The sequence below is a fragment of the Cetorhinus maximus genome, chromosome 8 (genome assembly GCF_964194155.1).
Source record: "Cetorhinus maximus chromosome 8, sCetMax3.hap1.1, whole genome shotgun sequence".
Lineage (NCBI taxonomy): Eukaryota > Metazoa > Chordata > Chondrichthyes > Lamniformes > Cetorhinidae > Cetorhinus > Cetorhinus maximus.
The window spans coordinates 107,891,601-107,917,054 of record NC_135886.1 but is presented as its reverse complement, the minus strand read 5'-3'; the positions used below and the strand labels follow the sequence as shown (position 1 = coordinate 107,917,054).

The 25,454-nt window shown below is 42.2% G+C and overlaps 1 protein-coding gene across 2 annotated transcripts in view; it reads left to right on the top strand.

Moving 5' to 3' along the window:
• The window catches only part of LOC144683867 (serine protease 23-like), a 41,777-nt gene extending 23,251 nt beyond the window's left edge, over positions 1-18,526 (top strand). Inside the window, exon 2 of one of the 2 annotated variants that reach the window (XM_078547380.1) lies at positions 17,049-18,526. In XM_078547380.1, the coding sequence (XP_078403506.1) occupies positions 17,065-18,183 (1,119 nt within the window). In that variant the 5' untranslated portion in view covers positions 17,049-17,064 and the 3' untranslated portion in view covers positions 18,184-18,526. Of the gene's footprint in view, positions 1-17,045 lie in introns of both variants that reach the window. The other variant, XM_078547381.1, reaches the window with a different exon arrangement.
• Positions 18,527-25,454: the final 6,928 nt, after the last annotated feature.

Below are 25,454 nucleotides of genomic sequence, written 5' to 3'. Positions count from 1 at the left end.
GCACTTCTTAGGAAATTTCATCCACAGGCGGGACGAGGTTTCCTAAAGCAAATAAAATTTTAAAAAGTTAAAATGTAATTAAAAGCATATTCCTGCTCGTGTGACAGAATCACATGAGGGGACATGTTTTATTACATTATTCATTTCTTTATTTTTTTTTGAAAATGCTTCATCTCCGAGGCAGCTCTGTGCTGGGAGATTATGAAGTGCACACTCGTGTGCATGCACGACACTTGCCGGCGCTTGCCTTCCTCCCCCCGCCTGCACAGGCAGCGCTGAGCACTGCTGCTCACGTTTCACCTTAATTGGCCCTCAATCGCGGATGGCGGCTGGCTTCTTGACCGCCCCCACCCACCCACCCAACAAGGGCAAGATTCTGCCCTATATCCTATACTTCAGTGAAGCTGGTAGGATGTAATGGGTGGTTGTGATAGTGATTTGGATACCAGTGGTGCTATTCAAAGACTGAGATGGACAGGTGAAGATACAAAACAGGAGGAAAAGAACTGATGGGAGGATGGACAAATGACAGAGAAGGAAAATAAAAATGGAGCATTGAATTGCAAAAACAGGGAGAAAAGAACATGAAGGAAAAAAGAACCAGGAAGCAAAGGCAAATAAGAAAAGGATTATGGATAAATGGAAGAGCAAAAAGAGAAATTGTATTTAATGAGTAGTAACATGATAAGCAGAGAAGACCATGAAGGCAAATGAAAATTGTCTGGGCTGGGAACAATGGCTCTGATAATCTTACATAGTTAAAATGATCTGATGCTGAGGTGAAGTAGATTCAGAATTGATATTTGTCTTGTCCAATGAAAACCAACAGAATATTTCTCAGATGGAAGGTTCATCCACAAAGTTAAAAATAATGAATGCATAAAGCAGAACAATCTGGTGCACATATTAATGCTGTCCTGCGATGGTTTACAAGAAATACTATTGATATAAAAAAATTGAGTAAACTTTAAATAAAGGCCTATTATTTTCGATAATAATCAAGCTACTCTAGCCAAAGAACCCATAGAGGAGTAACATTAACAGATTAGCAGATACAGTTAGGACTTTGAAAATATACATAACAGCAACCTAAAAAAAATAGCTGAGTACTCTAGAAATGCATTGTTTGTCCCAATTTAAGAATTAACTTTCCAGCCTTTGGCAGCCCTATGCTTAATTCTTAGTTTTCATGCAGCACATATATGCTTAACTCTGGGTAATGCTCTGAGTGAGTGATTCAGAGCTTGTTTTTGAAGAGCTACACAGATATCAAGTCAACACATGCCAAAACCATGGTAATATATTATCTCACTACTGTCTTTTTGGGGAATTTTCAGACGAAGTAAGACAATGGCCGGAATTTTCCAGGCCCTCACGCCGGCCGGGATCTTCCAGTCGCACCGACGTGAACGGAGATTTCAATGGCTCGGCGGCCCCGCCGTGGGAAATCCGCCGCGGCAGGGCTGGGAAGTTCCGGCCAATGTGGATATTTTTTTTAAAATAGGAAATGACTTGCCTGGGCTCAAATCCAGCTCAAGGAGGGGGAATTAAAGTCGTCCACAAATCGTGTTTAGAAAAGTATTGTTTCATCTCAAGTACATGGGTTTGAACTGTACCTCATATACCAACAAGGACCCAGCCATCACAACTTTAATGATCTATTTTCACACAGTTTTCTGGGTTTATGTTGCCCACCTCCTTTAAGCTTCCTTGCCTCAGATTTTTCAGAGTCCATCTCCACATCACATCTCCATTTTAGCCTTAAGGTTACTAAAGCAAAGTACTGCGGATACTGAAAGTCCGAAATGAAAACGGAAGATGCTGGAAATATTCAGTAGGTCAAGGCAGCATCTGTGGATAGGGAACCGAGTTAACATTTCAGGTGAATGACCTGAATCCCTGTTCTGGAGTTCTGCTGCGACCTGACTGGCCGAGCATGGTTTTGTTTCAGCTTTAAGGTTCATCTCTTCCACTTTTTAAAATCAGTTCCCATCCTATTTTCAAGTTTCACAGGGACATTAAACAGTGAAATGAGAAAAGATCATCTTTTCTCACCAGCATGCTTCTAAAACTGTTCCTTAGACTGGCACTTCAGAGAGATCACTTATAATCGTGCCCCGCACCAAAGCTCGCTCTTTGCATTCTACCACTAACTGGGAACATGTATTTTCCCTTTCATGCTTTGTTATTTCGCTTTTTGTTAATTCAGAATGAAAGGTTGAGCTTTGAGTTATATCTAGTCTTTGGTTTCCTCAATTTTTAGTTAAAGCAGTAATTTTTAATTTGACACTTGAAATGGCCATTACGTTATCCTGTAAATCTATTTTTGAACATCCATTTATCAATTTAATATATGTATTTATATATATTTATCGATTAACATTGTGCAGATGCCCTGTCTACTCTCACATTTGTCATATTTACTGGTAAATTTTTAATTATAAATTCCTGTGATGGAAACTGCTTATGTAAATTTGTGTACTGCTGCTGCACTTTCCTACTACTGTAACGAGTTGTCACCTGTGGCTCAGTTCATAGCACCCTCGCCTTTGAATCAGAGGGTTGTGGGTTCATGTCCCACTCCTGGAAACCAAGAACTGTGATTGTACTCGAAAAGAGTTGCAATCTGTGACTGTTGGTAACTCAAAAGAGTTTCCTACTACTGTAATATTGTGCTACCTCCGTTTTGCATTGGCCAGGTCTGTAGCCTGAATTAGAGAAACTCAAATAGGCTAACCAGTGAGTCAGTCAAGTCACAACACACTTGAAAATTCATCCATCATATTTTCTCTTCAGATGGAAGATTAAGATGTCAAAATTGAGAGTGTATTATAAAAATTACATATTTCTCAATAACATGATAATTACAAAATTAACTTTTTATCTCCCGAATACTTTCATTAATGCTCTTACTGTAAAATATCAGTTTCTCCTAAAATATAGCCATTGTCTGTTCTTTAGATCTTTAACTGGCAGCTGAAAACTGTCTGAGCATGTGCAATTTTCAGTTTCCCAGGATGCCCCAGTGGGATTCTGTCAGCCCAACATGAAGGATGCTTTTCTTTGATAGCTGGCAGTACCCCAAAAACCCGTGATCTCACTCCATTATCATAACTATGGCAAAGCAGAACTTTCATCGTGGTCCTATGACTCATGGGTCAAATGCATTTTTTAAAAATGGGTGAGAGTGCTAGTGTCAGTAACAGTGCAGCTGGAGTGCACGTTGGATTATTATTGTTTCATGGGGCGTGGGCATCGCTGGCTAGGCCAGCATTTGTTGCCCATCCCTAACTGTCCTTGACAAGATAGTGGTGAGCCACCTTCTTGAAACACTGCAGTATATGTGGGTACACCCACAGTGCTGATAGGGAGGGAGTTCCAGGATTTTGACCCGATGACAGTGAAATAACGGCGATATATTTCCAAGTCGGGATGGTGTGTGTCTTGGAGGGGAGCTTGCAGGTGGTGTATTCCTATGCATCTGTTGTCCTTGGCCTTCTAGAGGTCTCAGGTTTGGAAGGTGTTGTCAAAGGAGCCTTGGTGAGTTGCTCCAGTGCATCTTGTAGATGGTACACACTGTTGCCATTGTGCATCACTAGTGGAGGTGGATGTTTAAGGTGACGGATGGGGTGCCAATCAAGCAGGGTACTTTGTCCTGGATGGTATGAAGCTTCTTGAGTGTTGTTGCAGCTGCGCTCAGTCAGTCATTCAGCCAAGCGGAGAGTATTCCATCACACTCCTGGCTTGTGCCTTGTAGATGGTGGACAGGCTTTACGGAGTCAGGAGATGTAATGGGGCTAACACCTCACTATATTTTTATGAAATATATATGTATATTTCATCAGGGCTTATTCCTAAATTTTAAAATTGGACAATGATCTTTTAAAATTACTGAAGCTATGTCTGGCTGTGACCCCCTAAACAAAGAGCTATCAGGGCAGTATCAGAGATTTTTTATCTCATTGCTGTACTGCAGATCAGTCTGCCATCTTCCATCTACCAAGCAGCAACGTAGAACAAGGACTCTGATCAGGTTTGAAAGCCTAGCCCCCATCTACGCTGTTTCTACTGGAGCTTCTGAACTTCTGTATCATTGCCTACAAGGCTAATTCATCTCTGCGTGCCTATCTCATCATGGAAGTTGTCTCTACTGGAAAAGTGAATTATTCAGCATCAGTTTTCAACCTGCTGATCTCTATAAAGGAATACACCATTGGACTTTGATTCTGGACTCTAGACTCATATGAAACAATAATTCTTTATTCTGTGACCTTTGTCCTTTAACCCTTTCTTTCTCTATTCCTTGTTTATTGTATGAATGCACAAGGAACTAGGTAGCAACACCCCATAGAAAAGATACTGAGCAGAAAGATGCCATTCAACCCATTGTGTCTGTGCCAGACAAAAAATAAAAAACTAGCTGCCCATTCTAATCCAACCTTCCAGCACCTAGTCCATAGCCTTGCAGATTGCAGCACTTTAGGCGCAGATCCAGGTACCTTTTAAATGAGCTGAGGGCATCTGCCTCCACCACCAAACCAGGTAGTGAATTCCAAACACCCACCAACCTCTGGGTGAAGAAATTTTTCCTCACGTTCCCTCTAATCCTTTTACCAATCACCTTAAATCTATGCCCCCTATTGACCTCTCTGCTAGGGGAATCAGGGCATCCCCGTCTACTCTATCCAGGCCCCTCATTCTTGTACACCTCCATCAGGTCACCCCTCAGCCTCCTCAGTTCCAAGGAAAACAACCTCAGCCTATCCAATCTTTCCTCATAGGTGCAATTTTCAAGCCCTGGCAACATTCTTGTAAATCTCCTCTGCACTCTCTCCAGAGCGATTATGTCCTTCCTGTAATGTGGTGACCAGAACTGTACACAAAATTCCAGCTGTGGCCTAACTAGCATTTTTATACAGGTCCATCATTACATCCCTGCTTTTGTATTCTATACCTTGTCCAATAATGGAAAGCATTCCATGTGTTTTCTTTACTACCTTAATTTCTCCTGACATCTTCAGCCAACTGTGGACATGCACTCCAAGAACTCTTACTTTTTCTACCCCTCCCAATATACTCCCATTTACTGCGTATTCCCTAGCTTTGTTTACCCTCCCCAAAAGCATTACCACACATTTCTCTGGATTGAATTCCATCTGCCACTTTTCAGCCCACTCAACAAAACCATTGATATCATTTGAGACAACAGCTATCCTTTTCACTATCAACTACATGACCAATTTTTGTGTCATCTGCAAATTTCCCAATCATGTCACCCACATTTAAGTCCAAATCATTAATATATATATACAACAAACAGCAAGGGACCCAACACTGAGCCCTGTGATATGCCACTGGAAACCGTTTTCCATTTGCAAAAACATCCATCAACCATTATCCTTCGTTTCCTGTTGCTGAGCCAATTTTGGATCTGCCTTGCCACATTCCCCAGTATCCCGTGGACATTTACTTTTTTGACTAGTGTGTCATGTGGGACCTTGTCAAATGCCTTACTGAAATCCATGTAGACAACATCCACTACACTACCCTCATCAATCCTCTTTGTCACTTTCTCAAAAAATTTGATTAAATTAGTAAGGCACGAACTTCCCCTAACAAAACCATGCTGACTATCCCAGATTAATCCGTTCCTTTCTAAGTGACATTTTATCCGGTCTCAGAATTGAATCTAATAATTTGTCCAGCACTGAAGTCAGACTGACCAGCCTGTAATTATTTGGTCTATCCCTCGCACCCTTTTTAAATAATGGTACAATGTTCGCAGACCACCAATCCTCTGCTACCTCACCTGTATCTAGTGAGGATTGGAAAATGATCCTCAGAACATCCGCCATTTCCTCCCAGGCTTCCTTTAACTGCCTGGAATACAATCCATCCAAGCCTGGCCATTTATCCACCTTCAAGGATGTCAGTCCCTCCAGTACTTCCTCTCTCACTATGCTTATTGTGTCTAATATTTTACACTCCTCTTCAATTAGAATATCTGCTTAGTGAAGACAGAGGCGAAGTACTCATTGAGAACCCTGCCCACATTCAGCATCAGCACATAAGTTACAATGTACATCTCTGATAGGCCCTTTCCTTGCTATTCTCTTGCTCTTAATGTACTGGTAAAATATCTCTGGGTTTTCTTTGATTCTAACTGCCATTATTTTTTTCATATCCTCTTTGCTTTCCTAATTACCCTTATTACTTCACCCCTGTACTTTCTACACTCCCCTAGGCTTTCTACAGCATTAGGTATTTTTGTGACTATCAGTGCTCTTTCTGCTTTATCTTGGCCTGTATGCTTCTAGATGACCAGGGGGCTCCAAATTTGGCAGTACCACCCTTTTTTCTTTGTGGAGTCACGTCTACACTGTGCCTGAAGAATCTTGTAGAAGCTTTTGAATGCCTCCCATTGGTCTGTCACTTCTTTCCCTTTAAGTAGCTATAACCAGTCCATTTTCACAAGATCACCTCTCAGCTTTGTAAAATTTGTCTTTCCCAATTTAGAACTTTTACTCCTGTTCTTTCTTTATCCTTTCCCATAATTATGCTAAATCTAACTATATTATGGTCACTGTCTCCAAAATGGTCACCCAATGCTACTTTATGCACTTGCCCAGCTTAATTTCCCAAAACTAAATCTAGAATTGCACCCCCTCTCATTAGACTTGTGTGCAGGCTAAAAAAGTTCTCTTGTGCCCTCTGTGCCTGTTACAATGTATGTATCCTAGTTGATATTAGGGTAGTTGAAATCCCCAATGATTACTGCCCTATTGTTTTTGCACTCAAAAATTTGCCTATATATTTGCTCGTCGATCACCGTCTCACTATTTGGGGGTCTATAGTACACTCCTAATAATGTGGCTTCCCCCTTTTTATTTCTGAGGTTAACCCATAAGGCCTCATTTGATGATTCATTTAGTATATCATCCCTCCTCACAGCTGTAATCAGTTCTTTAACCAATAATGCTACACCCCCACCTTTTTTTTTTAAGCTCCCCTCCCTATCCTGCCGGAAAACACTAAATCCAGGGGTGCTGCCCCTCTTTAAGCCAAGTTTCCATTATACCAATATCATACTGCCATGTATGTGTCCTCAGCTCATCGGCTTTGCTGTATTCGTTGCATTTAAATAAACACCTTTTAAAATTGCCAAATTCCTGTGCTGTAATTCCTTTACTTCTTCTGTCTTTGAGTCACCCACTAAATTTCTGCCTCTCGCTCCCTGCTCTGAATTTGTCCTATCTGAATCTGCCCTCAGGTTCCCATTCCCTTGCTAATCTAGTTTAAACCTTCCCCAATAACACTAGCAAATCCCCCTGTAAGGACATTCGTCCCAGCCCTATTAAGGTGTAGACCGTCCGGCTTGTACTGATCCCACTTTCCCCAGAACTAATCCCAATGCCCCTAAAATCTGAAACCCTCCCTCCTGCACCCTCTCTCCAGCCACGCATTCATCTAGTGTATTCGCCTATTTCCGTACTCACTAGCACATGGCCTTGAAAGTAATCTAGAGATTACTACTTTTGAGGTCCTGCTTGCTAATCTCTTTAACTCCCTGAATTTAGCCTGCAGGACCCTTTTTCTACTTATATCGTTGGTACCAATGTGAACCATGATCTCTGGCTGTACACCCTCAAGAATTCTCTGAAGCCACTTGGTGATATTTATGACCCTTGAACCAGGGAGGCAACATACCATCCTGGAATCACGTCTGTGACCACAGAAGCGCCCATCTGTTCCCCTAACTATAGAATTGCCTACCACTATTGCTCTCCTCTTTTCTCCTCCCTCCCTGCACAGCTGAGCCACCCATGGTACTCCGGTCATGACTCTTGCCACTCTCTCCAGAAGAACCCTCTTCCCTCATTGGTACTCAGTTCTGAGTACCTGTTAGAAAGTAGGGTGTCCTCAGGGGGTCTTCTGCTTTACCTGCCTGGTCTGCCTGACAGCCACCCAGTCCTTTGCTGCCTGCTCTTTCATAAGCTGCGGGATGACTACCTGTTGAAACGTGCTATCCATGTAGCTCTCATCCTTGCGAATGCTCCTCAGTGACACCGGCTGCTCGAGTTCCAAGATACGGCGCTTGAGTTTTTCCATTTGGTGGCACTTTCTGCACATGTAGTTGTCCAGGACATGGGTAGCATCCTGGGGTCCCCACATGGTGCAGGACGAGCACCCAATGGGTATGAGCAGCCCTGCCATGCCTCAAATTATTTATTTACTGCACTGAAATTGGAACTTAAGTAAACACAATCAACTCTCACCCTGTACTCGCACCTGTTATTTTTTAAACCCCCGACTCTCTCTGGAACTCTTGCATTTTGAGTGTGTGCAAATAAACTACCCCTCTGAGTTCACCCTATCTTGAGTTTGCTGTGGGGTTATTAATAGAAATTGGATCACTTCAAAACTGAGGGGTTGGGAAATGTGCCACCGCTTATAAAGGGGGAAATCAAAATCAAAACACTTTACTGTTTATAGGCAGGTGGAGAGAGGAGAAATCAGGGCTATTTAAACCCCCCCCCCCCAACTGTCCATAACTGGGGGTGAGTTTTTCACTGTAGAATTCCCAGCCTCTAACTTGCTCTTGTGGTCCAGTTCAGTTTCTGGTCAATTGTAACCCCCAGGATGATGATGGATGAGCAGGAAATTATTGGTGAAGGCAAGTCACTGGGTAGAAGTGATTGCAGGTACAAATAAAGAGGGATTGGTTTCAATAAAATTTGACATTTCCAGAGAGGCTTGTAGCCATTTGGCAACTGATCCACAGCCAGTTTCCACAACCTGACAGTACTAGGTGGCCAACTTTGTGCAGGCATACAGTGTCCTGGGTGGGTAGAGGGGGACCTGCTAGGAATTCTAATGAATTGTGTAATTGCCCAACCCATTCTTCTCCAGCGATGGCAAGTTTAAAGATGGTGAATGTAACATGTATGAAACTGCAGGTCTAAAAAGAGGCAAGTGGTGAAGAATAATGGGTCTTATGTCAAATCTTCCCCCACTAGCCCCTGCACACCTTCAGCTGCTTCAGAGTAGTTTGGGAAAGGGCTAGCAAAGGCAAAAACTGGGATAGGACCTACTAACATTCCAATTCATTGAAAATATAGAGCTTAGAACTTATGCATCCATTTGCTTTTTTTCAAAATTATTTGAATTAATGCTTCAGCATGAATTTCAAAGCTAGTATCAATTATTTTTTGCTATAGAGAGGCTAATGAGGGGAGAAACAGAACCAGGTGGGCAGACATCTTTTGAAATATGTCCAATCAAACTGATTGCATTAAGCTTGGAAAAGCATAGCTCATATCTGCCAATCTTGGGTGCCCCTAACCTCTTGGGATTGGGCTCCTGTAAATATTTGAGCAGGCACTGGTGCAATTTCCAGTACATCTGAAGCACCCATTGGGGAAAATCTCTTTGCTACAGCATTAGCGGTTCTACAGGGTGAAGAATCATATTCAAATTAAAATAAGTGAGTAACTGTTCTGGAGCCAGGATTAAAACGATTCAGATCATGATCAGTTATGAAAGATTAACTAATTAGAAACGAGAGGGGGATTCGTTGCACCAAATTTCCATCCATTCAGTGCCAATCCAATTTCCTGATCAGGTTTTGTAAAGCCATTAGAAATGCTCGTGGCTTTTGGTTAATTATAATGAAATGATATTGCACAGACATCTGTACAATTTTCCTGGTGTTTGCATCAGTTTGGCAATCTCATTTGCCCAGCCTAGAAAACAGGTGTCCAGGGCTGCTAGAGTGTGCAGTTTCTAGAAATGCATATAAATGGCTCTGGACTAGGATTGATAATATCATTTTGAAGCCATCACCAAACTTCTTGTTTTTGGGCAAAAGCAGAATCATGTGGATGCTGAAAATCTGAAATAAAAACAGAAAATGCTGAAAATACTCAGCAGCATCTGTGGAGAGAGAGAGAGAAAGGGAGTTAACGTTTCAGGTCTGTGACCTTTTGTCAGAACTGGGAAATAAATTAGAAGTGTAATATGTCTTTGAGCAAGGGGTGGGTGTGACAAGGTCGGTCTGTGATGGGGTGAAAGAGATTGAAAGACAGAAGAGTTAGTCTCACATGGCCAAAGGGAATGGTGATAGGGCCGGAAAAGAAGCAAAAAAAAAAAGAGCAGGTGTGCTGCTGACACTCAAATATGCTCATCATGCAGCACCTGACCAATGCCAGATCAGAGGCCCAATTAGAAAGTCTCTATCTCTAAGTAAAGGTAAGGTTCCATGCCAAGTATAGTGCAACTTTCCAACAAGGACAAGGATCCCATCTTCTAAATGCAGGTAACTCCAGGACCAGAAATTTGGAGAGGATCAGGAGACATCTCTACCAAGTGCATCCCACCCTCTGGAGATATATGTCTCCCAATTGGAAAATCCAAGTCAGTGAGTGTCTGTAGCAGAGTTTGCCTTATCAGCGAGTGGTTTTTCAGGGATGAGTTGAAATTATTAGGCTACAATGTTTTTTAAAAATTGGATCCATAAACCATACTTTTAAACTGCAAAAATGATGAGTCACACCAACCTTAGCAAAATACTTAAATAAAAAGGCAAACATGATTGAAATGTCAGTATATTAGGACATATGCAATATTACGGCTGCCAGTGTTAAGTTGGCAAGGATCTCACTGCCCTTTCATAAATTATTTTAAAAACTGTTGGGTAAAACCTTGTCCCTATATAGTCTTTGCATTTGCTACTGTTTTTGTTATGAGTATCCCCTTAAAACATTAGGTGGTGATGGACAAAATAAATTCCTGCGTAGCCACCATAGGATCCCATCACAATGAAGTACCACTGTCCGTTTGGGATGACTACTAAAAAAAAGTTTAGTTTGGCACTTAAGCAGCAGCCAAATGCCTGTAAGCAAAATGGATTAGTTTGATTGACAGAAAAATGTTCTATTTTTGTTTCATGGGAAAGAGCTGCATTTGCACTGTATAGTATCAGGCTCTCTCCCAGAGCTTTACTTCCATCTGCAGGAAACCAAACACATTACAACAACAGGATATTAAAGGAGAAGAATGAACATTCACTTCAGATTGCAGGAATAGCATTGAAGGCTGACAGTATTCCTATGTTTGTTATTTAAAGGGTATTAGCCCTTTTAGAATAAACTGGTTCATACAATCATTAAATGTTAATTCACTAACATTAGCAACAGTAATTTCGAGACGTATTCTCACATTTCCCTGTAAATCAGTTTTCAGTTTGTATCATAAAAGTATTGCATCAGCCACTGAGGACCTACAACAGTTTCATTGCCAATTTAAAAAAACCTAGGTCAAGGGGCTTCAATTTTATCAGTAATGAAAGAAAATCAGTGACAACATTAAAGTTTAAAGAAGATAAACACAGAAACCAGTTAACAATGTTTTTCTGTACTTTGAACATTACTAAACCTCAAGAAAATCAGTACCTCATAGAAATGCAATCAAGTTATTTATATAATTCACACTATTTGTATTGATCTTCATGGCAGTTTGTAATATAGTACAAGTTCCAGCGATCATCAAATAGTGTCAAATTATTTTAGCAGTAAAATGCATTTATAGTAGTAAAATTGCTCATAAGTAGCATATCTATCATTGAATGGAACTAATATTTTTAAAGAAAATCTGAATGTGAAATATTTCATGCTAAAGTTTAACTGTGCGCTTTGTGCTTTAAAAAAAAATCATTCATGGGGTGTGGGTGTCACTGGCTAGGCCAACATTTAATACCTGTCCCTAATTGCCCTCGAGAAGGTGAGCTGCCTTCTTGAACTGCTGCAGTCCATGTGGTGTAGGTACACCCAAAGTTCTGATAGGGGGGAAGTTCCAGGATTTTGACCCAGCAACAGGGAAGGAATGGTGATATATTTCCAAGTCAGGATGGTAACATCCAGGTGGTGGTGTTCCCATGTGTCTGCAGCCCTTCCAGATAGACAGCACCTTCCAAACACACAACCACTACTAAGGAGGCTTGGTGAGTTCCTGCAGAGAATCTTGTAGATGGTACACACTGCTGCGATTGTGTGTCGGTGATGGAGGGAGTGTGAAAGGGGTGCCAATCAAGTGAGCTACTGTGTCTTCAATGGTATCAAGCTTCGAGTGTTGTTAGAGCTGCACTCATCCAGGCAAGTGGAGTATTCAAACATACCTCTGACATGTGTTTTGTAGATGGTGCACAGGCTTTGGGGAGTCAGGAGGTGAGTTACTCACCATAGGATTCCTAGCCTCTGACCTGCTCTTGTAGCCACAGTATTTATAAGATTAGTCCAGTTCTGTTTCCAGTCAATGGTAACCGCCAGGATGTTGATAGTGGGGGATTCAGTGATAGTAATGCCATTGAATATCAAGGGCCGATGGTTGGATTCTCTCTTGTTGGAGATGGCCATTATCTTGCACTTGTGTGGCGCGAATGTTACTTGCCACTTGTCAGCCCAAGTCTAGATATTGTCCAGGTCTTGCTACATTTGGACATGGACTGCTTCAGTATCTGAGGAGTCACGAATGGTGCAGAATATTGAGCAATCTGTGAACATCCCCACTTCTGACCTTATGATGGAAGGAAGGTGGCATGTTGCTGAAGCTGCTGAAGATGGTTGGACCGAGGACACTACCCTGAGGAACTCTTGCAGTGATGTCCTGGAACGGAGGTGATTGACCTCCAACAACCACAACCATCTTCCTTTGTGCCAGGTATGACTCCAACCAGCAGAGACTTTTCATCCCGATTCCCATTTTTGCTAGGGCTCCTTGATGCCACACTCAGTCAAATGCTGCCTTGATGTCAAGGATAGTCACACCCAGCTCACCTCAGGAATTCAGCTCGTGTCATTTTTTGTTTGAACTAAGGCTGTAATGAAGTCAGGAGCTGAGTGACCCTGGCAGTACCCAAACTGGGCGTCAGTGAGCAGGTTATTGCTAAGCAAGTGGTGCTTGATAGCGCAGTTGATGACCCCTTCCATTGCTTTACTGATGATCAAGAGTATGCTGATGGAGCAGTAATTGGCTGGGTTGGATTTGTTTGGCTTTTTGCGGACAGGACATACCTGGGCAATTTTCCACATTGCCAGATTGATGCCAGTGTTGTAGCTGGACTGGGACAGCTTTGCTAAGGGGGTGTCATGTTTTGGAGCACAAGTCCTCAGTACTATTGCTGGAATATTGTCAGGGGCCATAGCCTTTGCAGTATCCAGTGCCTTCAGCCATTTCTTGATATCACGTGGAGTGAATCAAATTGGCTGAAGACTGGCATCTGTGATGCTGCTGACCTCCAGAGGAGGCCGAGATGGATCATCCACTCGGCACTTCTGGCTGAAGATTGTTGAAAATGCTTCAGCCTTATCTTTTGCATTGATGTGCTGGGTTCCCCCATTATTGAGGATGAGGATATTTGTGAAGCCTCGTCCTCCAATGAGTTGTTTAAATTGTCCACCACCATTCACGACTGGATGTGGCAGAACTGCAGAGCTTAGATCTGATCCATTGTTGTGGGATAACTTAGCTCTGTCTATCACTTGCTGCTTATGCTGTTTGGCAAGCAAGTAGTCCTGCATTGTAGCTTCACTGGGTTGAGACCTCATTTTTAGATATGCCTGGTGCTGTTCCTGGCATGTCCTCCTACACTCTTCATTAAACCAGGGTTGATTTTCTGGCTTGGTGGTAATAGTCAAGTGGGGGATATGCCAGGCCATGAGGTTACATGTTGTGGTGGAGTACAATTCTGCTGCTGCTGATGGCCCACACCACCTCATGGATGCCCAACCTGGAGTTGCTATATCTGTTCGATATCTATCCCATTTACCACTGTGGTAGTGCTACACAACGGGGAGGGCATCCGCAGTGTGAAGACAGGACTTCGTCTCCACAACGACTGTGCAGTGGTCACTGCTATCGATACCGTCATGGACATATGCATGTGCGGCAGTCAGGTTGGTGAGGATGAGGTCAAGAATGTTTTTCCTTCAATGTTTGAGGCAAGTAGTGAAGGAACCAGTCTAGGTTTTTAAGGACTCGGCCAGCTCGGTCTGTGGTGGTGCTACTGAGCCACTTTTGGTGATGGACATTGAAGTCCCCCACCCAAAGTACATTCTTTGCCCCAGCCACCCTCAGTGCTTCCTCCAAGTGGTGTTCAACATGGAGAAGGGGGAGCAGTTTGTGGTAATCAGCGAGTTTCCTTGCCCATGTTTGACCTGATGAGACTTCATGGGGTCTGGAGTTGATGTTGAGGACTCAGAGGGCAATCCCCCCTTGCAATTGTATACCACTGTGCCGCTACCTCTGCTGGGTCTGCCCTGGCAGTGGGACAGGACATACCCAGGGATGGTGATGGTGGAGTCTGGGACATGATCTGCAAGGTATGACTCACGTGAGGATGACTGTCAGGCTGTTGCTTGACTACTCTCAGAGACAGCTCTCCCAATTTTGGCACTTGCTCCCAGTGTTAGTAGGAGGACTTTGCAGGGTCGACAGGGTTTGAGTTTGCCATTCTCGTTTCCAGTGCCTAGCTCAATGCCAGGTGGTCCATCTGGTTTCAATCCTTATTGCCTTTTTAGCAGTTTTGATACAATTGAATGACTTACTAGGCCATTTCAGAGGGCATTTAAGAGTCAGCCATGTTGCTGGATTGGTGTGGCTAATGGAAAACTGTCTTTTTTCACCTAAAGGAATGGAAAACAAGTGGGTAGAAGTCATGCCTCAGCTTTACAAAGGCTGGTTAGACCATACTTGGAGTACTGTGACCCGTTCTGGGCACCACACCCTAGGAAGGATATATTTGCCTTGGAGGGAATGCAGTGTAGATCTACCAGAATGATACCAGAACTCCAAGGGTCAAGCTACAAGGAAAGGTTAAAGAAACTAGGGTTATATTCCCTGGAATTTAGATGTTTAATGGATGATTTGGTCAAAACTTATGATATTTAAAAGGGACCAGATAGGATAGATTAGGAGAAACTATTACTGCTAGTTTGGATATTAGAAGACTAAGTTCCTTTGGAAGGGACCTCTGTCATGGTGTTTGTTGCCAGACAAATCCAAGAAAGACGTCAAGAACACCACCAGGAACTCTTCATTCCATTCATCAACCTGACCAAAGTACTTGGCTCAGTAAAGTCTTGATGCTCTGTGGATTATACTCAGAAGGTTTGGGTTTCCAAGAAACTTCATCACAATCTTATAATTGCTTCATGGTGAAATGACAGCAACTGTGTTGAGTGGGAGGTCCGAGGCAGACGCCTTCAAAATCTGGACAGGTGGTGTCGAGCAAGGCTGTGCGATAGCCCCCATACTATTTACAATCAACTTGACAGTGACTATTCACCTCAATAGATCAATTGTCCTCTGTTGTCAGTATTAAATACCACCTAGATCGAAAACTCAACCTTAGTCGCCTCCAAGTGAAAACTAAACTGACCACCAAAGACAAACATGATCAGCTTGCAGATGCCTGCAGTGTCATTACTCACTCTATACTGGATTTGCAAGCCACCCTTGATCTCTTCAATTCTGCATACAAGAAACTCAGCCTGTCCTTGAATGTTGCCAAAATAAAACTCATATCAACCCACACCTGGTCAGCAAAATATTCCACTTCCCTTATTTTGAAAAGACTGAAATATGTTGAGCACTCCCCATATCTTGGCAGCTAGCTCCCTTAAAAGGCCACCATTGACAAGGAGCCCCAACACTGGATCAGCTGCACCAGCTGAGTCTTTTACAAGCTAGGGCAGTGAGTGTTTGACAAAGACCTCTGCACTAAACAAAAGTCTTAGAGTACAGAGCAATCATCACCAGACTCCTGTACTGCACAGAGACCTGGACTGTGCATCAGTAACACATAAGAATGCTAGAAAAATTCCCATTATCAATGGCTCAGCTGCAACTTCAGTGGGGGGGACTGTCAAACAAACCTTAGTATCCTTCTTGAAGCCAGCTCCACAAGTATTCAGGCAAAACTCCTGCAAAATCAACTATGATGGACTGGACACTGTGTCCAGATGGCTGAAATGTCTCCCCACCAGTTCCTGTTTTTTCAACTCTCAAAATGGCCAACATTCCAGGGGAGGTCAAAGAAAACACTTCAAAAGACACTAACGCCCTCCTGGAGGGTGGCAGCATTGACATTGAATGATCGGTAGCAAGATCCTCCCAATCATTAAAAAAAGGCGACAATTTGTCCATCAAACTGCATCATACTGAGTCACACACAGTCTCAACATCTTAATGATAAGACAGAGTGGTGGCAGAGAAGGAAGCAAACCCTGCATTCTGGATCCCACTACCTTGTGGGATATCCAGCCCCCTGTGCCTAAAGATCCATGGGTCAAGAATTGGCCTGTTCAATCACGTGAAGACCCAGGGCAGATACTCACGACCCTGAGTAGATGCATCCTCAAATCGAGGGTCAGCCGCTGCTGCTAATGGTGGGACTATGGGGGCAGAGTCAAAAAAAATTAGAGCCAGACCTCTGAAGTGAAATTAGGAAACACTTCATGTAAAGGATGGTAGAAAGTTTGGAACTCCCTTCTTCAAATAGCATTTGATCAATTGTTAACTTTAAACTGAAAGTGATAACATCTTTGGATAACAAAAATCTACGGATGTGGGGCAAAGGCAGCAATATAGAGTTAGGCCAGAGATCAGCCATGATCTCTCTGAATGGCAGAACAGGCTCAAGGGGCTAAACGGTTTGTTCCTACGTAAATGTATGCAATACATCAATTTTGTTAAAATAACTATAGTCATTAAAACTCTCCAACCTGCGTGCATAGCTGCATCATATCGGGCCCAAAAGTTGCACATTTCTGTTAGGGGATCATCTTTGCTGATTCAACAATCAAAAAAAGAAATTTGCTAATTTATCAGCGTAAGCAAGTAAAAATTAATTTTTAGCATCACTATATGCTGGTATTTTATTTCCTGTAAAATATAGGAATTCAATGTTTTAAGAAACTCTTAAACCCAAGGATGTAAATTTTCATGTTCAGTATCAACAAGAAACACTGACTATTCTTATTTTATTTAAGCAGGACTTCAATCTTCACAATGAACCATTTACAGATCCTAGCCATTATTCTTCTGTATTTTGTCAACCAATCCCTGTTATCTGCCACAGACCCCAGTATGACCTGGCACAGACACAAGATCCCAGTTTTCCTTCCTCAAGAAACACTGAAGTTGGACAAACCCCAATTCTCTGCAAAAGCCAAGCTAGAACTGACGACCCACTGCAATGCAGAGTGCCTGTGGAGAGAAGCTCACCCTTCCTTAGAAGATTTAAAGGAAAATCTCTCCTATGAAACGGTTTACACCAATGGCACTCGAACCCTCACTGTGGTAGACATCCCCAACTTTGACCCGAGTACCCTTGTCTTGAAACAGTACACCCCCATGAGATCACGGCGTAAGCGGCAGATTTTTGGGGTGGATGGCAGGTTTGATATTAGTGGAAAAAAATTCTTGCTCAACTTCCCATTTTCTGCAACAGTGAAAATCTCCACTGGGTGCACAGGTGTCTTAGTGTCAGACAGACATGTGTTAACAGCAGCACATTGCATTCATGATGGAAAAGATTATGTCAAGGGGGCAAAAAAGTTGAAGGTTGGGTTCTTGAAAGAGAATCCCAAAACTCAGTCGACAATAAGTTCCAAAATTCCACCAGAATTATTGACAAGGTGGACCCGTGTCAAACGCACGCAGGTGCCAAAGGGTTGGATACGATCTCAGAATGACCTTGGTATGGACTATGACTATGCTCTGCTGGAATTGAAGAGGCCTCATGACAGGCCACACATGGAGATCACGGTCACGCCAACTACAGACCAAGTAGCTGGCAACAGAATCCATTTTTCGGGATTTGACAGTGACAGGCCTGGACAGCTGGTGTATAGATTTTGTCCAATAATCAATGAGACACCTCATCTCATCTACCAACACTGTGATGCGCAGCCGGGCTCCAGTGGCTCCGGCGTCTATGCCAAATTGTGGTCGCCAGAGAAACAGGATTGGGAAAGGAGGATTGTCGGTATATTTTCCGGACACCAGTGGGTGGACCTGAACGGGGTGCAGCAGGATTACAATGTGGCAGTTCGCATCACCCCACTGAAATACGCACAGATCTGTTACTGGATCAAAGGCACTTATAACGATTGCCGCTCTGATTAAAGCGATTAGACAGTATCGTAAGGAAAACCAGAATTATCCTGTCCGTTTTAAACATTCAATACCAAATGCTTTCATTCCCTGTACCTTGGTTCAAAAACAGAAGCCCTGCATAAGAGTAGAGACAGTTGGAGGCGTCCTGAAAACATCGTTCTTCACTGAGGTCGTGGTCACAGAGGAAAGTTGGGGAACTGGAGTACATAGAGTCTTGGTATGTCCAGGATAAGGTTGCCACCTTTGCCCAGTTTCCAACTAAACAGAATTGAGGCAGGAGGGGAGTTCATGACTGGAATTCTCATTTTCCTAGCTGTTAATAAAACATTAAAAATTGACATTAGGAATTAAATGGATTTCATTTTTTTAAAAAAAAAAACAGATTTGCTGGTGTTCAATTATTTTTTTTTTAAAAAAAAATCAAAAAGGATTGTCAGGCCAAAAAAAGTTTGGTGGCAACCTTATTTCAGGAAAACCTTCATGAAGTTGCCATTTCTTGCTCCCCAGTGAACCAGAAGCTGATGGAATTTGTCACAAAGAACCGTTAACTCTAGTTTGCACAGATTTTGTAAAAATCAATTTCAAGAAGATGGGAAAAATTGGAAAAATATATATTAAAACATCTAAAATGCACACAATTCACGGTGTTATAAGTGCTTTTCAATGCCATTTTCTAACCTTGTTACTAAGCCATGTTTTTTCTGCCCCTCCATTTTGCTTGAATAAACCTTTCACCTGCTAGCCACTGCCCTGTGACAGAGTAACAAAAACCGCCTACAGGAAGGCAAATTAATTTTACTCAGAGATAAAAACAAAAAACTGCCTTTCACAGTAGAAACTGCAGCAATTTGGACATTGCCACCATTCAGCAATCATGGATGTTTCTGGAATTTTCACAATCATTTAAAAGATGCTTTTCTTGATAACAGTCAGATCTTTAACAGGCTAGCGCAGGTGGTGCTGGTAGGTGTCAGCTGTGGCTCAGTTCATAGCACCCTCGCCTTTGAAATCAGAAGGTTGTGGGTTCATGTCCCACTCCCGGAAACCAAGAACTGTGAATGTACTCGAAAGAGTTGCAATCTGTGACTGTTGATAACTCGAAAGAGTTAAACCAAATCCTTTGGAGGTGTCAGCTGTGGCTCAGTCCATAGCACCCTCGCCTTTGAATCAGAAGGTTGTGGGTTCATGTCCCACTCCTGGAAACCAAGAACTGTGATTGTACTCGAAAGGGTTGCAATCTGTGACTGTTGATAACTCGAAAGAGTTTAATCAAAAATGCCAGTTAGAGAGTTCAATTTACCAATAAAATACAGGACAATGCTTGTAGCATTAACTAATATGCCATAAGTAAAGAACAGTGTTGCTTTACTTCTAATCTTCAACAGTACATTTTAATATAAAATAATAATATACAGGTGCGGGTTCCAGTTGACAATTCTTTGGGGGGGGGGGGGGGGGGGAAATCAGAAATTCCGGTTTGTAGAGAGTTCTGATTGGTAAGGTGTTAGATAACAGAGTTTACTGAAATATTTCAAGAAAGGTGAGACCCCACCCCCGCCCCCCCAAAAACACAATATTTTGGAATGAGCCATCAGCAGATAGAGACAGAACTTTGACCAGCCCATCATTCTGTGCCATGGCATAATTGATGCTGCATTACCAATTGTTCATTTTGGGCAGCCTCAAATAATGGAAAAGAAAGTGGTCGAAGGAAGGAAGGGTACATTACTTGGTCCTGGAGATAAAAAGAAACACTACACTTAAAAATAAAAACAAGTTAGTGCCAACCAATGCTCCCTTTTGATTAGTCAATCCAAAACTCATTCATTCTTGTTCTAATTTATTTCACATCTCCATGGACATCACATTTGTTGGTGTTGCTTTGTTTTCAATATGAGGGCAGGACTGACCCACAGTGTGTGTCACATGCAGCTTGCAATGCAACCCAACACACCAACACTGCCAAAGGGTTATTTTAAATGGTCATTTATGGTTTGGCATTTAAGATGATAAGAAACATTCTTTAAAAATATACTGAAGTTAATCGTCAACAAATTATTTTTGTTTTTGGTATGGTGCTAAAAACTTTGAAACAAATTCTATAGGCAAGACAGTGCCCATTCTGCTTCTGATAACTGGCCGGGGGGGGAGAGGAGGGGGACAGAAATTATATCTCCAATGATAGTTCAGATCACATCCATGAACATATCCACTCCACCACCCCCCCCCCCCCCCCCCCCCCATCTGCCAAGAAAAGTCTGGGCTTTTGCTGCCGAGGATACTTTCCACCAATGAGACCAGGCCAACCACAATCTCCCCCACTGCTGACACTCCACCACACCCCTTAAAAAAAAAAGGGTGGATTTTTCCCCAACTATTTTTCATCTGTCTCATTACTTGATTTGCTTTGAATTTGTGAAATGGTTTTGGTTTTGAGGAGGAATGAAGCAGTTTGGAAGAACTGCATCAAATAACAAGCAAAAGGCGCAATATTTTTTTTTTAAATAAACAGAAGCCCAAAATTATGCAAAAATGTACTATGGTGCATAGCAGTGCCTACTGAGTTGACTGTTTTTTGTGTAATTATTGTTTGTATGGCTTCAGATTTGTGACTAAGTGTCTCCTAGTTTGTTACTGCTGTCTTGGAACTAAAAGGCAAAGACAATAATGCCTCGAAAGGTATTGCAAATTGCATGATAAAAGTTCAAGTTAAAATGGCTCAGATCCATCACTTGGCTTTCCTTCAACTTCTTGCTATAAAATGTTGTTATTTTATTAGAATTCTATGAAAATGCATATTTTCTGAAGCTCAATTTCAAAGTTCCTTTGCCAGAGAAAAGTGTAATATTGGAATACAAACGGTAACTTATGAAACTATAAAGATGTGCATTTCAAAAAGATGGTAACTGAAGGCTGCTTTAGCCATTTGAGAGCACATTTAGGAAACACAAGAAAGTCAACAAGAGATTCCATTGAAGATTGTGCTTCCTTACCCTGAAACATCTAGCCAAGCATCATATTACTTCCAAATGTCTTTCACTCTAATTTGGAATAACCTGTCAAATAAAGATTCATTCTTTAAGTAAAGAAGTTTTTTTTTTTTTTACTACCACCGGTTTGACGTCCACAGAAGCTTTGATTTTCACTCCTGTGAGCATCGCTATTGTTGGTAGTAAAACAAAAATCGTTTTCAAGTAGTAATTTTGATCTTTGGTAAATAAAATTCTTAGATTCTCTGGTTGAAGGTTTGCTGCAGGATGCAGTTCAGAACAGAAATTTGTCTGAATCAGTCTTGAATAACTTTGGAGCATCTTTCAACATTGGGATTCAAACCTCATTTGGGGAAATTTTTGTAATGCAATGTTGATTCCCCCCCCCCCCCCAAAACCACCCCTTCTCCAGTCAATTGAGCAGCACAGGCTAGGGCAAAGGAGAATAGAGTAGGGTGAGAACCACCAAGGTTCAGGCACCATTGTAAATAGATGTTCAATTCTGCCTGTATAAAGAAGGGTAATGAAGAACCATGAAGGTTACTGATGAGAAGGAGAGAATTTTTAGGAATAGGAAAAGGTGATTAAGCCTATGAAGATCCTTTGGTTTTGATTGATCTCAAAAATCACATGCAGCATTTCCATTTTGTTTCCAGAAATGCATATATTTGCCCTTAAAACTTATTCCATTTAAAGCCTTTTCCCATTAGCTAATTCCACAATTCTTAAGATAAAAGCAAAATGCTGCAGATGCTGGAAATCTGAAACAAAAACAAAAATTGCTGGAAAACTCAGCAGGTCTGACAGCATCTGTGGTGAGAAAGACAGAGTTAACGTTTCCAGTCCATATGACTCTTCTTCTGAACTAAAGAGAAGTAAAATGTGGTGAAATATATATTGTTTAAAGGGAGGTGGGACAGGTGAAGCTGGATAGAAGGCCAGTGATTAGGTGAAAAGGCAAAGGAGAGATTGCAAAAGATGTCAAACAAAAAGGCCGAAGGGGTGTTAATGGTGGTGATACTGGCTAAAGGTGGTGCTAATGGTGACATTATAAGTACAAAGCAGAAGGAGCGACAGATGGCCCTAGTGGGGGTGGGAGAAAAGTATGCATGTTTGCGTGCATATATACTCTATACACAGGCACACTTCTTACAATTAACATATGCATACTATAGCACAACAGTAAAAAAAATAAAAACACATTTCATATATCACAGCAGCCCCTGAACAGTGATGACACAGTCACAGCTTTTAAATAATGCTGTATTCGATATAAAAATGCTACCATGATTTGATTGTGTGTGGTGATATCTTGTCACTTATGAGAAGACTGTTCGAGGATGAGAAGTAACAATGTAACTGAACACCACAGGAACCAGGTCAACATCAAGTTTATGGAGCAGATTTTCTGCTGTCAGTGGACAGGGCAGAATCAAACTGATTGCATACTTCGATCCATATCCAGAGTCTGAATTTTCGGGATGGGTATGAGTCAGCAGGGAACACATCCCCACCGCCTCCAGCAGGCTCAACGCCATTTCACACTCTAATGAGCATTAACTGACATAAAGTGGGACTTCTGCCCATCACCTGGAGGAAGCCCCATCTTGGAGAGCTGCTGGCTAAATCAGTCCCCCCAGGAACAGCACTGCAGTGGCTGGAAAAGGCACTGCAGGGACCTGCCTGGAACTAAGTGCCGGGAACCAGAGAAGAGGTAAGTGGCGGGGGGTGTTCCTCATCAAGGGGGCAAATAGGGCAGTGGGGAGATAGGTTACTGAACGTTAAGGGGAGGGCGCCCCCAGTCAGAAGGGGGCTCCTGATGGAGGTGTCCCACCCAAGATCAAACTCTGTTTGCTTGTAGGTTTGTCCCCCCAATCTGTCATCTGCTGCCCAGCCTAAAAATCAGAGGCTGGGCAGGAAATGGCCCGTAAGTGACCATTAAAGTGGTTAATGGAGGCAGGTGCACATTTAAAAGTGCAGCTGCCTTCAAGCAGAGGCAATTTTGGTCTCACAAGTTTCTGAAACACAACTTCTTGGCTTTAGACTTTTGATGGAAAGTCTAAACCTGCTGGAGTTATTTGGGGAGGTAAGGTAGCCCTTTTGGAGAGGGAAGAGTAGACATGAAGTGTGTGTAAAAAGTGGATAAGGTCTTTGAAAAAATAAATCAAGCCGTCAAGTCATTCAGATGCCATCCTTTAAATTCTGTAAAAAAGCTCAAGCCAGCCTGCAGTTGAAAAAAAAAAATCAATGCTTGCAATTTTAATGGATGCTTATGAGGGCTATAATTTTTGGATTAATGCCACTTGACTACTTCCACAACCTATTATCACAGTGTGGAGGGCCTGTAAGTTAATCAGCCAAACTGAACTAGCTTGTGGGGTTACGAATATAAATGTTTGTTTTTATAGGATTAATTACTTGAAGGGATTTCAATGTATTGAATGGGCTTTTATCAAAAAATTTTTTTAAAAAAAGTATAATGGATACTTAGAACTTATTTCTCAGTATGTTCCCTGACACCTGCCTATGGTGGACACTGGGCAAGTTGGCATGGAGTGTAAGGGCAAGAAGTGGGGGCATAGGCTGATACAAGTTGGCATAGGGATTATAAAGGGTTATGGGGATGAGGGTGGTCATGGGTTGGCATGAGTTGCAACTAAGTTGCCATGAAGGTTGGAAGGGGCCATGTGTGGGTGAATAGAGGGGCATGAGTTGGCATGGAGGGTATGGGGGCCACAAGTTGGCATGGATTGTGGGGGTGGAGCGAGGGCTGTTTTTGTTCTATTACTATTTGTTTTAAACAATTGGGACAAAGTCCCAGAGCACCAAGGTGGGCCTTTTGAACAACGTGCCTTGGCACCCAGCAGCCTGTGGCTGTCTCTAAACTCTTTCTGGAGGGGCAGGAGGCACGGGTGTAGCAGGCCTGACTCACCACCATCATCCTCCCTTCCCTTCCTTCCTCCACCCCCCCTCCCCCCCACCAAAAAAATGAAAATTAGACCACTTGGGGAGCCGAGGAGCTGGAATTTTCCCAACACTGCGTTCTTGACTTGGGAGTGGAAATCAGTTCCTAGTCTCAAGATCGCTTAGATAATTTGGCCAGATTCACTGGGCATTTGCACTGGCATTAGCAGAACAAACAACTACCATTTATATAGCACGTTTAACATAGTACAACGTCCCAATGCACTTCACAATTTTTTTTAAAAATTCAAATATCCCTAATTGCCTCATGTAATTCACTACATGAGATAAAACAGTTCATCTTTTAAAATTCATCCCTTGTCGCCCACAGAAACCCTGGATGCCAGAAACACATCATACACCTCACACCCAGCATCTGTTCATGTGCAAATTCTGGGAAATACTTCAATAGTTGCATTCCTGCTGTTTGTGACCAATTACACAGTACAATTACCAATATTTGAGCAATCCTATTGCACTAGCGTGGTTTCCAACAAAATGTTCCAGAAATGATGCCAAGGGACAGGGAGAAGCATAATAGCTGACCCTCTGACTACCCCAATCTAGATCAGGCCAAAAGAGAAATTTTGCAGCAGGATCATGCAGGGCATTGGTCCAAAGGAGTTATTATATCTGATTAGTAGGAAACTAGATTAATGTCAGGAGATTGAAAATAATTCAACACATTTAAAATTATCTTGGAAAGTATGTTAACACAACCTGATACAAGGGGCTATTTGGCAGATGGCCAGCAATTCCTAAGCCACCACAATGTTGCATGCTTGATTAAATGGCACTGATGCTGAAGCCCTTTTTAAAATCTAATTCCATTTTTTTTTGCTTTGTTCAATTTTACAAAAAACTTATTTGCTCTAATATGTTATGCTGACAAAACTGATTTTCACTGACAAATGATTTCACCATGCAGGGAACATCTGATTTTTCTCTTCGGGCTTCCTGTGAATTGAATTGCCCGAATGGAAGGTTTCAACAATATCTTATGACTTTTAAATAGACTTTGTTCCACTTGATTAAATTCAGTGTGAAAGAAGACATTTATTGCCATTGATAGTGCTGAGCATTTTACAACATCCTATTGAAAACCAACCAGCTAAGACTAGGCCTAGGTGGATTGCTTAATAACAATAATAGACAAGAAATCAAGTTTGATTTTAAATGCGAGGTCCAAAGAGTTGGATGTATCGTTGGCTAGGCCACCTAAAAAAATCCCCTTGAAGACTGGCAGATTTTGAAAAAAAAAATCCACATCAGTCCCACAGCATGCCACCTAGTTGACTTGGGAAACCCTGCCACAAAGTAGGCAGA